General features: G+C 41.0%; 1 protein-coding gene across 3 annotated transcripts in view; it reads left to right on the forward strand.

The window, feature by feature from the left end:
• TNRC6C (trinucleotide repeat containing adaptor 6C) overlaps positions 1–15,986 on the forward strand; it is a 240,152-nt gene that overhangs the window by 66,317 nt on the left and 157,849 nt on the right. For all 3 annotated transcript variants that reach the window (XM_075177739.1, XM_075177738.1, XM_075177741.1), the window contains exon 3: positions 8,487–8,554. In XM_075177739.1, the coding sequence (XP_075033840.1) occupies positions 8,487–8,554 (68 nt within the window). The remainder of the gene's footprint in view (positions 1–8,486; positions 8,555–15,986) is intronic.

Genomic DNA, 15,986 nt, shown 5'->3' on the forward strand with positions numbered 1-15,986 from the left:
TGGTAGAAATACAGTATGCTTTACGGTTAACAGAAATGGGGCTTGTTTTTAGAAATACTGTAAGTCAGCAGCTAAAACACATAGCAGTACTGACAATCAAGGAAAGTGTAACACAATGGGCCTGAGCAGGGTTGCCAACTCTTAAATGAAAAACAAGCAACCTCTAAGTGAACAACAAGCCCAAACCAATCCTAAAAAGTCCCAAAATGCCCAAACTCACAAAGGACAGGGGTGTTATTGTAGCGAAAACAGCAAAGTGTATTGTTCATTATTAAATAAATACTTCAACTGTGTCTTTGCCATTTAAATAAACCAAGAAGCCAGGTTCAAATAGGACTCTGCTTGTGGGATACAAACAATGAACCTATATCCAGTAATCTATGTATTACAACTGTACCACTCAAATGAGTATATATATATATATATATATATATATATATATACACACACACACACACACACACACACACACACACATATACATACATACATACATACACACATACATCACTTCGTATGCAAACTCATGACACTTGTGCAGTTTGTATTACACCTTGACATACATACTAATCAGGTATGGGTATACTATAAGTGCATGAACACAAGCACATAGCACTTAGGTACACATATCTACTACATAAGACACATATTTACCAATAAAAAGGCAACCTGAAATTCTATCAACAGAATTATAAGGAAGAACAAATATATATGCAATAGTAAAAATAATAACTTTAATTTCCCAGAAAAAAAAATCCACAAATGAAACAAGTTATGATGCAGACATGAAAACATCAGACGACACTGGTCAATTTAACCACAATTTCCATCTATAGGCACTGGGGTAAATATTACTAGGTGCTTAGGCTGGGGCACGACCAGGAGCTATTACCCAGGACTGATACACCTAGACTGGCATTACCCGTACCTGACACTCCTAAACTAAGACCCAGAGCTAACGCCTATCACTGAGCAGAAGACATCACACAGCAATTAGGCTTCTAAACTGGGATCCAACCGGAAACTATTAAATAGCACCTGCTTCACAAACAAGGAGGTCCCATATACACACACACACACACACACACACACACACACACGAGACACGTACACATATACGAGACACAACAATGTGCACAGCTCTAAATGCAGACATAAAGCAGTATGAGTGCAGGGAGTGAGAGTCAGCGGGAGATGCCGCAGGTGCACCTGTAATCAGAGAGCTGGGTAGGGAGCGCTTGCGCCCTCTGCGGAGATCTCACTCTCTGTTACAGTGATAACCCCAGCAGTATGGAAATGACAGCATAGGACAAATAGAGCAGAGTATAGAGCAGTGTGAGGCGCACTGGAGCCCGGACATAAACACCTGGGTGTAGTGCCATAATTAGACATTGTAGTGCCCTGGGCGAGACAGCACCCCCCATCTAACTGGGAGTGACATTTGCCAAGTGGGTGTGGTCAACCTAATGTGGGGGTGTGGCTAGCACTTTACTGAAAGAATTCTGTTACAAACATTTGCAAATGCATGATATATATATATATATATATATATATATATATATAGTGGTGGGATTCAAATAAATTAACAACCGGTTCTCTGCCCTAATGACCATTTAAAGTATGCAAAAATATTTACCGATAGGTATTGTAATATTACATGCACTTAATACTCAAATAAGAACAGTAAAAGAGATACACAAGATTAAGATAACTAGATTGTTATAAGAAAGAGTTGTAAAATGTTAAAGAAAAAATATTAAAGAATATCTTACCTGACAAAAATCTGTTATTTAATATTATATTCATATTATGGCACAGTAATGGCCCCAGTTGATATTATGCCAGAGTAATGCCCCCAGTTCATATTATGCCATAGTAATGGCTCTCTTCATCACATTCTGCCATGTAGCCTTCCTTTGCCCCTCAAAATACTGCGATGCAGCTTCCTTTGCCCCTCAAAACACTGCGATGCAGCTTCCTTTGCCCCTCAAAACACTGCGATGCAGCTTCCTTTGCCCCTCAAAACACTCTGCCATGCTGCCTTCCTTTGCTGCCCCTTGCTCCGTTCCTTCACTTACCTTTTCTATCGGCTTCTTTCTTCTCTTTTCATCCCTTCTTGTCGCCGACTCCTCTCTGTGCCGCTCCTCACTGACGTCACACCCGACATTCAGTGCGGGCAGAGCAGGTGCCGACGCCGCAGAGAGGTGAACACGTTGGAACACGTAGAGGCATTGACATCCCTTAGAAATCATATTTCCTAACTTGTTTTTGTAAATAGTCTCTTAGAGCCAAATAGTGAAATACTTTTAGTATGCGTTCCACCAACAGGAAGTTTGGCATTTGGAACGCAAGTTTGCCGAACTTCCTGCACAAAAATAAAAGGCTGAAGGTAGGTAGCTGGTTTAGGCTGAAAGTAAGAGGCTGAAGGAAGGTAGCGGACGGCTGCTGCGCCCCCTTGGGCTTTCGCCCTGGGCGATGGCACCGCCCGCACCTGCCTAGCTACGGCTCTGCCTGGAGGAGGCATCTTTCCAGGGACAGTTGGCACAGTGCACACAGCTCCTGCGCTAGACGGATGATTTACTTGTCTTAGTCTTGTGTTATGTCGCCCGCTTTTTGAGATTGGCTGGACCTTTCCCTTTCAGAGGGGGGCGGGGGCATATGGCTGTGCACTGATTGGCCAGTTTGGCTGCAACGTTGGAAAGGGGTAGTGTTTCCTGTAGAAACCGTCAGGAAATTGTAAGAGGTATTCTGGAGACCAGAGCCCATTACATGTATTTGCAAAGCCCAAAAACCCGCAACTAGCACAAAAAAAAATGCAACTTGGGAAAAAACAAGTCCAATTCCGCTTGTTATAAGCGGAATTGGCAACTATGGGCCTGAGTCATTGAGGAGAGTAAGTAAAACAAAAAGGAGTAAATGTTCTCCGGGACAAACCATGTTAAAATGCAAGTGGTGCAAACTAGTTTATTATTTTGCACATAAGTTAAATACTGTCTTTTTTTTCATCTAGCACACAAATACTTGATAGCTTTTATTTTTACACTTAAATATAAAGTTGATCTAGGACATGCCCTACCCCAACTATACATCTGTCCCCACATTTTAAATTTACCTCCCCCTCCAATGCAACATGGTTTTGCCCAGGTGCAAAGGTACTCCTTTTGTATGCTTTGCTCTCCTTAATGAGTCAGGCCCAATGTGATTTAGTCTCATCCCCTCCTTATTAGTTATCACAAAAAAAAAAGTGCATTTATGGGAATATAATTCGGATGCCTCCAGCTATACGACACTGGCATATGTGATAGGTTTATGTCAGGAGCAACGAGTATAGCATAGAGACGTGTCTTGACCGTGTTAGTAGAAAATGTGCAAGTTTACTGTCGCAGTTCAAATGGAAATATCAAATAAGTCATGTGAGTAGACAGCCACGACTTCATATAACAGCCACACTAATTAACTATTAAGCGGAGAGGTGAATTCTCATTCAGAAGCAGCTGGTTAGTGCTATCTGTCGTCATCATCATCATTGTGTCTTGTTGTATTAGCCAGATATGCCCCCTGACTGGTGTGCATGCGTCTGCATACAGGTCTACCTCGGTCGCAATTATGTGAACACTTTCTTACTGCACTCGGCCCGCTCTCATCTTCCCCTTCTCTCTCTCGTTCCACTTCTCAGTCGTAAAGAGTCTCAAGTTTCAGATCCAATCAAATTTGCATAAAGATGCATATGTATGTCCAACTCTACATGAGACCCAATCTCTAACCCAACATATATTTACTGTGGCTGGTGATGGTCATGATGATGTTGCAATTGTTTCACTTTGTGATGGGGGCCCCAGTAGCAGTATAGGGGTGATACTGAATGGATCGCCCCTGCCAAAACATTTTTAAGTAATAAAAAATTGTTAAATGTTGATTTATTTTTTCAGGCTGCATGAGGCAGACCGGATTGGTTAAAGGGACAGGAGGCTGGATTAACTCCTGCCAGGGTATGTGTGTAAATCTGTATAAAAGGAGGACTGTTTGACCTAATGTAATGTATCATTATTCCATCTGTACCTTCTAAGAACACTAGTACCACAAACTAGTGTAACTGTCCATATTAGGGTGGCTTGAGTTAATAACACATCATTGCTTCAAGACCCTGCTTTGACGCCTACTTACTTGCTGTAAATTCCTGTGACCACAGATTACACCAATCTAATCTGTTAACCGGCTGTTCTGAGGTTGGGACCCAGCATTCTAATACCAATGCTCTGCCCACTACCCTGCAGCTCTGGCCAGTGTGATAGGCCAAGGCCTGATCTGAAGGCAAGAGGTCAGGTGTACCAGCCCAGGTGCCCAGCAAGGAGGTACACTAGCAGCAAAATTTATCCAGAAGGAAGCGGTTCCAGGCGCCAATGAAGGAGCCTAGTGGTGGCAGCAGGCTTCTGCTTCAGGGAATTTTTGTCCAGACAATAGGACAACAGATCTGCTCTGTAGATGCAACTATAAGCAATATACAGAACAGAACTTATGGTATCCAAGATTAGCTAGAATAAACTAATCTGTTTAGACAATCGAATTCTCTAAAGTGGAGTCACCTTTAAAGCCCCTCATCTCCAATTGCCCTCTTCATCTTCCTTACAGCAGCAGTGGTGATGGAAGACAAGGAGGATTGTAGGCATCATGAATAATAATGTTGCATTAACAAGCAACTAAACGCAACTTGTAGACTTGTTTTATAGTTCATATATATGCAGCCTTCTCCTAATAATAAGACCACCATTGGCGTAGGAAAGCATGTAGTGTTATATAAAGAGAGGCCTATTGAAAATGCTGGTGTAAACACCAGCAAAAGGCCATTTTTTCTTATTTTTGTGTGGAGTTTTTATGTTCTTTGTTTGTTTGCATTGGTTTCCTCACAGACACGAAAAACAGGATCTGTGTGATAATTGAGAATACAGATGCCAATGGAAATACTCCCCTTTTATACTTGTTTTCCATTTGTCTATGTTATGAGAATAGTGTGTGGGGAGAACTCAGACAGGTGGATTTGAGGGAATTCAGGGACAATGCTTTCCCCAGTATAGCACAGCCGTGGCAGAGGTGAGGTGAGCGTAATACCAGCTTGCAGATTGTCGCACCTGTGGTCAACTAGAAGGCATCCCTAACTTGCTGCCTATAACATAGGTATATTAGGTGAAGCTGACGCAGCCAGAGCACACATCGGCATAGTACTATCCAGGAGTCAAGACATTGGATCGGAGATGGAGGCAACTATAGGAAGCAAGTAAATTCTAGGTAAAGCATATGACTCACCATCCAGTTGGATATCTAATACAGCAAATCGTGCGTTCTTCTGAAACATTGACATTTATCCACCAAATTGATCAATGAAGCCCATAACATAGAATTAATAATTATTTTGAATGACTGGCTTGTTAACTGCTTCTGAGACTTCCATGTCTCCAGTTGCTGTTATGTATTTTAGTTTTGAAGAAAGTTGTCTTAAATATTAAAATGTTTCAGCAAATAATGTCGCCTACCAGTAAATTGATGGAAAATAAGTGACAAATCTTTAGACAGCTTTGTTCTAATCCAACACAATAAAATTAAATAAAGTGGTTATAATATACTGTTCTGGTAGAACAATGAGTCTCCATGTATGTACAAAATGCAGTATATTGATAGGCAACCTTGATGGTGCCAACGTACTGCAGATCCTTCTAGCAGTGAAGGAGTTAATACCAAGCCTGTGGGTGGCAGGCATGGGAGTTTGTGGAAAAACTGTGACCTGCCCCTGAACTGAAGTTGAGCAGATTACTCACCTTGGTTACTGCCCCCCAGCAAAGGGGGAATTAGGCACAGTCTACTAATCCTGTTAGCTGTGGCCACTAGTAAACAGATCTGGCATAACCACTGTGTGAGAAAATCTCAGAGCTCTAAATGTCATATTTAAAACTACAATAATACAGATGTGAAAACCATAAAAGTGACTTTTATAATAATAATAATAATAATAATAATAACAACAATATTTGGGTTTGCCAGTGTTTGTTATTTTCTTCTCCTCTGAATTGGAACATATGTGTTTTTTGTGGGACAAGCTTTAGCCACATCGGGGTCATGTGCCAATAGCGTATAGTATTGTTTTGTTTTTTTAAATAGGGTTAATAATTAAAAATAGATGAATATAGTATTCTGGTACCTTTCATATACAGTACAATATAGGGTGTTGATATTCACAAAATTTTAGTTTAGACACATATGCATATTGTGAATACTATAACTCCACAGTAAGATATATAGTAAACTATAAAGATATTAGAACCCACTAAGTTCTGTGGAAATGTAAAAGACTACAGGTCAACTACTTTTATACAGGTCTTGAAATTCTGAGGTAACTTCTAATTTCTTTTTTATTTGAAAATTATATATAATTCCTTAAAATACAGATATCAAACATCCTGTATGATGTGAACCTCGGGTCCAAAGTGTATTTACCTTCACTGCAATGTATACAGTACATTCAATCCATTACACTCTCACAATGAGTCATGTGACAAAAGTGACATCAGTCGTCTCCAAATATAAATGATGGCATTCCCATTCATCAAATATAGCAATGTGTATATATATATATATATATATATATATATATATATATATATATATATATCCAAACCCACCCGAACTTAGGGGATCCGAGTAGGCTCGCGAGCCAGCTCGGTACTTTTTCACGTCGTCGGATCTGAATCGAGGTAAAACGTCATTGTTGTGTTGTTGGATCTCGCGGGTTTTGGATTCCATAAGTACCTCCCTCCCAAGGAAATCCAGCGCCATTGCACACACAGAAACAGGGGTAGCAGTGTTCTTGTCACTCTCCATTCTCCAGTGACATTGCTCACACAGAAACAGGAGGGGCAGCAGTGTTCTTGTCACTCTCCATTCTCCAGTGACATTGCTCACACAGAAACAGGAGGGGTAGCAGTGTTCTTGTCACTTGACAAAAATTGTCTGGAAATGAATGTTATTGAGGTTAATCATAATATATGAACAAAAAAGGAACCAAATTATGTGATTTTAGCAAAAAAAAATAGGGATTTTAGAAAAAAATAGGGATCCAAAACCAAAACACGCGAAGGCGGTTTTGCCAAAACCAAAACACAAAGTTAATCCAGATCCAAAACCAAAACCAAAACACAGGGGTCAGTGAACATCTCTAATATATATAATCAATATTGATGTGGTTATTGTTTTAGATCTACTCCTTCATCTAACTTTTATACAGAATATATGACTCACTAGGAGTAATACACCTAAAGCTGTCGTCTTCTTCTTCTTCTTCTTCTTTATTTGACCACTGGTCATGATTGCAGCATTTTTTTTGCATTTTTCTAGTTTCAATATCTGTCTTAAAAAACAAATATGACACTGAATGTAAAGGTAGCCCAGCGCGTAAGCAATTTAATACCTTCATGAGCATTAAAGAAGCAATTTGCCAAACTTCAAACTAATGAGGCTGGAGAGGCAAGTTTTCAAATGACCAATACTTTCACTTTAGTTTACTACTTTATAATACCTGAAAAGCATTGATGTTGTGTGTCAGGAACGCACTGAAAACACCATGTTTAACCCTTACACACCTGCAACTTGGACGTTACTAGAAGGGTTCCAGCACTCAATCTTGCATTCACCTATCATCATCATCATCATTTATTTATATAGCGCCAGCAAATTCCATAGCGCTTTACAATTGGGAACAAACATTAATAAAACAATACTGGGCAATACATACAGACAGAGAGGTAAGAGGTAAGAGCTACTCGCAAGCTTACAATCTATGGGACCTATCACACTAGTTAAAGATATAGCTGTATCCCAATATATGGTAGTTTCCTCACCTCCATACAACCAACCAAGACCCCTTCTGTGATGTCATTGAGAAGAAGCTATTCATATACTAACAAAGCTTACTCCTCACACCACCTTGCTACTTGAAAAGACTACCACCTTTAAATATCAATATCCTTCTGTCTTTACAAGAACCTTATATAGCTATCCTAGATTAATGGCAGGAAGGAGATTTGGTTATCAGATGGAAAGTCACAGATTTGGTTACTCTGGTCTGCAAGATGCATTTTCTAAGCTGACTTCCTGAGACTATTTGTGACCTTTAAAGTGGATAAGGGAATTTAATCAGATTAACTCCTGCCCTGCCTGTCCTCCATGAGTTTATATGTTAGAACCAAACATGTATATACATTCATATTTTTATTTTTCTTAATGCATCGTTACACCCTGATCACAGAGTGCAGTGAGTTCCCAAAAAGTTTGGAACAGATGAGCAAACCTATAGCTCACTGGGGCTTAATCAATGAATTGTATACATGATTAGCCAATGCTAAACTGCCCTAAACTTTAACTAATTAATACAATATATTTCAAGACTAATCTTCAGTAATTTATGTTTTAGTAACAGATCATTGTCTTCTCTATTTTAGCAAAGAATTAATGGTTTCAGCACAAATGGTCAAAATCTTTGTCAGGAACATGTGAATACAAAGATCAGGTGAGTAACAGATCTAATATCGCATACTACTATTTTGGGCATATATATTTGCATTACAGCAGTGTGGCTGTCAGTACGCTGTTTATCTATCCCATCCCCTGGTTTCTGTGCAGACGTTACTGGTGTCTGATTTTATACAAGTTGTTAGATTCTTTTTCACCAGAGCTTGCAATCTTCCACTCTTCTCAATCAGTTTGATAGTAGGCAATTTCCAACTTTTGACCGGCTGTACTGTATCTTTAATTGCACTGTAATCTGCAAAACAGACTCTGGTTTATCTGACAGCCAATGGATTTATAGTCAATAGCAGTCCTCCCCATCCCTTCCTCTCACCTCACAAACCTTGCTTCTCCCTCTTCTAGTACTGTGTATGCTAATATGTCACATTGCTCCTCTCATGAATAATACCACCCCCCATGTCTCTCTTATACACAGAAGCCGCACTCCCCCTCCCCTTAGCTTTTTTTCCCGGTGAATATGCAGATTGCTAGGCTCTGTACACATAAATATGCTTATATGCTGCTTTCACTACGCATAGCTCATGCAAAAAGAATTCATATCAGAGTATGTGATTTTTCCTTCTTTCCTGCTGCAATTCACCTCCAAGAATGAAAGGGAAAATGATGTCCCTATGTTCCTGTAGGGCAAGGACTGTCAGATCTGAACAAAACAAAAATCTGTCCTTGTGAAAATGTGGAACCAAACAAAATAATACTCCTAAACATCTTGCCATGATAATGTGGGGATCATATACAGTGGTGGTAGAAATTATGCAAACCCTTTAGAATTTTCAGAATTTCTGCATAAATGTGACCAGTTAAGGTGTTCAGCTCTTCATCTAAGGCACAAAAATAGATAAAGAAATTGAATTTATTGAGCATTTAAATCAATAGCTCATTCACTTATTGATCAAAATTATCTAACATTAAATTACTTTACTGGAAAAAGTATGTGAACCTCTAGGATTATCAGTTCAGTTAAGAGGAAGTGTCAATCAATGGGATGACAATCAGGGGCCTGATTCATTAAGGATCTTAAATTAAGAAGTTTCATATTTAAGTCTCCTGGACAAAACCATGTTACAATGCAAGGGGTGCAAATTAGTATTCTGTTTTGCACATAAGTTAAATACTGACTGTTTTTTCATGTAGCACAAAAATACTTGATAGCTTATTTGTACACTGAAATTTAAAGTTGATATTTGTGTGCTACATGAAAAAACAGACAGTATTTAACTTATGTGCAAAACAGAAAACTAATTTGCACCCCTTGCATTGTAACATGGTTTTGTCCAGGAGACTTAAATATGAAACCTGAGTCTTCACTACCAAAGGCTTAAAGAAGTTACATAACAATTTTTAAAGACTTTGGGCATCGCCAATCCACTGTCAGGCAGATAGTGAGTGTACAAATGGAGAAAATTCAATACCATTGTTACTCTCCCCAGGAATGGTCATCCAACATCATCATCATCATTGTTTATAACATTCTATAGCGCCAATCGTCTTACAGATATGACAAACAAAAAATATACATTTACATTTATGCAGAAATTCCAAAAACTCTAAAGGGTTCATAAACTTCCTAGCACCAGTGTAGAGGCATAATATTCCAGAAACAGAGTGAGCATGTTAATTCTTTAAATAATGTGACTGTAGTAGATCCAGATCTGGACTAGGAGTATCAAGGGGTAAGAATAAGCACAGAGATATTTGGATGCACGCTGTTGTATGACCATGGGCCATGTATATAATGGCCATGTCAGTGATAAAATTAGAAGTATTAAGAGATGATATCATTATCTATATCTATTATAATTTGATGCCAATCAAGGGACCTTGCAGGACATTATTGTTGTTTTGCTTGCATACAAACATGCTAACTTAGACTATGATCCAGATGTACAAAAAGGCTTGTGAGGCAAAGCTGTGGATGTATCTTTGCTTGCTATGTGTCTAGAATGTGCATAACTCCATTTGACAGCTGAGGTCCCACATTATACCCATATCACTACGATGGAAGGACTTTTATTTGCCTAATTATCCACCAAGCACACTGCTAGGTGTATGCAAATTTTTCGATCTTTGGAACCACCTATGGAAATGGGAGTTTGACACTTTTTTGATTTTGGAATGTTCTTATCACATACCGTATTTCCCCAAGTATATGACGCACCCATGAATAAGACGCACCTTAATTTTGGGGCCCAAAATGAAAAAAAAAAGCTTCCTGAGACAACTGGGGTCTCCCACTGCCGGCTGGTTCTCCTGCGCCGTCTCATGCTCTGAGCATGCTGCCCTCCTGGCGGTTTCCAGATTCCTGGGTGCCCCCGCCTTCTGAGAGTCCCCCCTGGCCCTGGTGGCTTCTAGCTGAGTGCCTTACCTCTACCTCTCGGAGCGCCTATCACGGCAATTGTGGCCTGTTTCCGGTGGAGACCAGGGGCTGGAGTTGGAACAGCCCGGCGGACCCGCTACTTCCGGTTACGCGGCGGGACTTCCGGCGGGGACACGCAGTTCATACAGCCAGCGGGGACTCCTCTCTCCTCTCACATCCAGGTGCCGACTTCTTCATTCAGGTAAGTAAGACTTACAGTGTATAAGACGCACCCTTTTTTTAGACCCAAAATTTGGGGGAAAAAGGTGCGTCTTATACATGGGGAAATACGGTTTTTAAAAAGGAGCCTGTAAATGGGCTTCTCCACAAAGTTCAAAATGCATTATATTAAAATACAGGGTGAGATCTGCTGTTTGGCTCCTCAGACGAACTGGAAAAATTAAGCCCTTTAACAGGGAGAAAAAAAAGACTGTGAACTCACCCAAAAAACAGCGGGCCCCTTCCTAAATGAGCCTTAACTATCCCCAAAAGATCATTTAAATAATCTCATCCCACAACACAAAATCTTGATTTATATTTTTAATTCCATATGTGAGGCCTTTAATAAATTTGGCATTTTAATTATAGTCGTCAAAATGGTGAAAAATCGTCAATTTGACAAAAACGCAGTTTAATACATTTACCCCTGGTCCAAAGACAACATAAGACATGAACATTTTGATTAGAGATGGGCGGGCTCGGTTCCCAGAGAACCGAACCCACCCGAACTTTGGGTATCCGAGTACCGAGCCGAGTAGGCCCGTTCGAAATCCAAATCAAGGCCGAACGTCATTGTGACATCGTCGGATCTCGGGGCTCGGTTCTCGCGATACTTGAAGATTATAAATACACGCCTCCACAGCAATCCATCGCCATTTGACAGAGGGAGAGAGCAGGGTGTAGTCACAGGCTGATTAGAGCAGGGACAGAGAATACAACATTCTGAATCCAATTGTGCTAACAAAAATCGCTAGAGAAGAGAGGAGGACAGAGGAGTTATTGTTTTCAATATTTGGCACTCAAAGTGCTTTTGGGGTGTCCCCCATAATTGTGCATAAATATTTCTGGCTGTCAAAATTACTATCTGTCAGCAGTATCTACCAAATAATTTTTAGCACTACAAGTGCTTTGGGCTGAGAATGGATTCAAAGCAGTCCACATATGAGCAGAATGAGCAACCAGGTTCTGTCACCAGTCCTGATGATAGTGTTCCCAGTACGTCATCTGGGCAAGGTGATGTCAAACTACACAGTGTTTCGAAATCAGTCCAAAAAACAAAAACAAAATTTTTTTTTACTGTGTTGAAGCAAAAAAGAAGTGTTACTGAGCAAAAGTTAAGTGCCGATAAAAAAAAAATTGCCAACATGCCATTCTACACACGCAGTGGCAAAGAGAGAATGAGGCCTTCACCTATGGCTATAAGAGGCAGATCCCAAAAAGTTACAGAGCCTACAATTGGTGCACAACTACTGTTACGCGTCAAAGCCGAGCTGCAAGATAACAGTAAGGCATTAGAGGATAATGTTTGCTCTGATTCACAAATGACACCAATCCCTGTGGAGAGTCCATCCAACAGTGGTATGTCTAATCGTGAGCATTCTGTTAGTGTACCCATAAAGAAGGGCCCTCTCAGCAGTTCTGCTGATGTGTACCTGAACAGCCCGAGTGTAGCCAGTGATACACAAATTGAGGATGCCACTTTGGAAATAGAAGAGAATGAGGGGGAGATTTGTGGAGGTGACGAGGGCGCTAATGAGGATGTTGATGATTATGATGCAGACAGATACCAAATTGCCTTTCTCAATTTCTATTTATATTCTAGATTATATAACGGCTGAATAGTTTTCTATTTTACTCCTAGTGGAGAGGGGATCTGATGCAGACAGATACCAAACTGCCTTTGTCCATTTCTTTGTATATTCGAATTTCTAGTTCCATAGTCTGTGCAGGTTGCTTTTTTTATATTCAACTACAAGTGGAGGGCGGGGGGCATAGATAGCCACCAAACTACCGTGGTCCATTTAATTTTACTTTCCAATTCCACAGTCTGTGCGGGCTGCTTTTTTTATATTCAACTACAAGTGGAGGGTGTAATATACACCCAAAGACGATGGCTACATTGACAATAATCAAAGATGGAGGAGGTAGACAACCAGGTTTGTCTGTATAATTTGCAGACAAGTGTTCGAATTAAGGATGGCCTACCAGGGATTAAACTGTTTTTTTCATAATTTATTAGCTTTAGAATTACCTCACTTATCTAAGAAACTGGTGGAGCACTAAATTAGGTTATTTTAGACCAAAAATTTTTTATTTTTTTCAAAAATAGCAAAACAAAACAAAACCAAAACCACAAACACGCAAGGGCGGTTTTGCAAAACCAAAACCAAAACACGAAGGTAATCCAAATCCAAAACCAAAACCAAAAACAAAACACGGGGGTCAGTGGCCACCTCTAATTTTGATACAATTATTTGTGAATGCTGAACAGTGTTTTTTAATGAGCATCATTTACAATATCGTTGGATGTAGGTAATGCCTAAACTAGCCAGAGCAGGGTGCACGTGAGAAGCTGAATGCTGTTAAGCTCAGGCAGTTTGAGGAAATGCTATACTATAGAAAAGCTAGTGTAAGTATGTTACTGGCTTCAACATGAACCTCCTTGCTGTATGTATATGAAAATGATTTGCTAGAATATGTGCTTTTCTTCCTTTTATATATATTTATATCAAATTAACCATGTTCTGCATCTATAAATTTCAGAAATGGTATAACCACATCTGTTGCACCCAGAGTCCTTTTAGTTACCTCTCTGTACTTCTCGCATCTGTTCATAGTTGAAAACATTTTGAAATTATTTCCTGGGACACTTTTCTGATATGCTGGTATATCTCATGTGTAACATGGTCTACATATGCATTCAAGAACTACAATCCCATCATGAAGGGGAATTCAATTGGCCGCATTATTCTCGAGAGTAACATGGCCTGCGCACTATTACTGTTCCTACGGTAATTTTAACCCGGTTTTCGGCTCCATGAGTTGTGAGCAAAAATCAGCATTAAAAATTACTGTACGGGTAAACATGTCCATAATTGTGCTACTTACCGCCCAGTATCCCTACTTAACAACGACCTGAAACTATATGCCAAGATCCTGGCCAATCGCTTAAACACTGACATACTCCCTGGGTTAGTTCACTATGATCAGGTGGGGTTTGTCCCCCGGTAGACAGGCCAGGGATAACACAAGGAGAACTATTGACCTTATTCACATACTTAACACCAGGAAAACGCCCTCTATTATCTTATCCTTAGATGCCGAAAAGGCCTTTGATAGGATTTCCTGGCAGTTCATGACCCATACCCTTAAGCATTTTGGTCTGTCGGGGGATTTCTTGTTGGGGGTCCGGGCCCTGTATTCCCATCCTTCTGCTAAGGTCATGGTTAATGTCTCTCCTTCTGATCCCGTTCCAATTAGTAACGGCACCCGCCAAAGATGCCCACTCTCCCCTTTAATTTTCGCCTTGGTCATTGAGCCTTTGGCAGCCACTATCTGAGCCTCCCCAGATATGAGGGGTGGAGGCGGGGTCCCTGGAGAGCAAGCTCTCTCTGTTTGCTGACAATATACTCCTCACGCTTCAGCAGCCGAGAACATCTTTGCCCAACCTGTTCTGCCTCCTCGCGAGATACGGGGTATAAAATCAATATAACAAAATCTGAAGCCCTGTTTCTGAATGTGCCCTCACAGGACTGCTGTGATCTCACCTCCCATATTCACTTTAGGTGGCAGAAGAAAAAATTAAAATACCTTGGGGTCTACATTACCACCTCATATGAATCCTTATACTAGGAGAACTATCCAGCTCTTTTTCGTAAACTCAAACCAGACATCTTCTCCTGGCGAGCCCTAATCATCTCGTGGCTGGGCAGGATCATTGCGGTAAAGATGACTGTTCTCCCTCAACTTCTGTACCTTTTTCAGACATTGCCTGTGAGAATACCCTTAGCTGAAATATACTCTATGCAGCAACACCTTTCTAAATTTGTGTGGTGGGGCAGGTCTCCCAGGCTCCGACTGGCACTACTCAAAAAACCTAGGAGTTGTGGAGGCAGGGGCTTTCCCGACCTCAGGGCCTATTACTGGGCGGCCCAGCTTAGCTCAATAGTTTCTTCATTTGCTCCTCCCGCATCCCACGCATGGGCAGACTTGGAGGCTGCTTACCTCTCTATACGTGGCCTATCGGGCCTCTGGGGAATTCCTTCTGACATTCGGAAGGCTCTAACCAAACGTTTTCCAACTCTGGAATTTGCTGCCCGGATCTGGGAGACCTGCAAGGGCCATCTCTCTGTCTATCCTAGTCCTCTGCACATTATACCCTTGTGGCATAACCCCACCTTCCCTCCAGGTATGTCCCGATTTTTCTCTCGGTTATGGACAAAGGCGGGATTCCGATTTGCTGGAAGCCTCCTTGAGCGAGGAAGGCCTATATCCTATGACGCTCTCTGCTCTAGGGCTCCCAACTTTCATCCGCCTTTCTACCAATATCTGCAGGTTCGGCATTTCCTCCTGTCACTCCTGTCGTATAATTCACCCTCCCTCCCCTCCCAATTTGAATCTCTGCCTTTCTTCCCCCTTGCGAAGAGGCATGATCTCCTCCTTGTATAGTCTCCTACTAGAGAAATTGGTGCCTTCCGGGAACACACACGAGAGGGAGTGGGAGAGGGATCTGGGCCCGCCCCGGAGGAGGACTGCTGGGAGACCATCAGACTAAATGTGGCTTCTAGTTCCATCTCCACATTAATTAAGGAAAATGCGTATAAAGTTTACTATAGGTGGTATCTTACACCTGATAGGCTCGCAAAGATGTACCAGTCGGCTTCTCCCGAGTGCTGGAGAAATTGTGGTCATCGAGGCACATTCGTGCATATTTGGTGGTCATGCCCTGTCATTTCCTCCTTCTGGGACAGGGTTGCGAGACTTCTTTCCTCCCTTCTCCAATGCTCTATTAGGAAGAATCCGTGGTCCTTCCTGCTCTGTTTTCCTATACAGGACCTCA

This window comes from Mixophyes fleayi, chromosome 6 (genome assembly GCF_038048845.1).
Source record: "Mixophyes fleayi isolate aMixFle1 chromosome 6, aMixFle1.hap1, whole genome shotgun sequence".
Taxonomy (NCBI): domain Eukaryota; kingdom Metazoa; phylum Chordata; class Amphibia; order Anura; family Limnodynastidae; genus Mixophyes; species Mixophyes fleayi.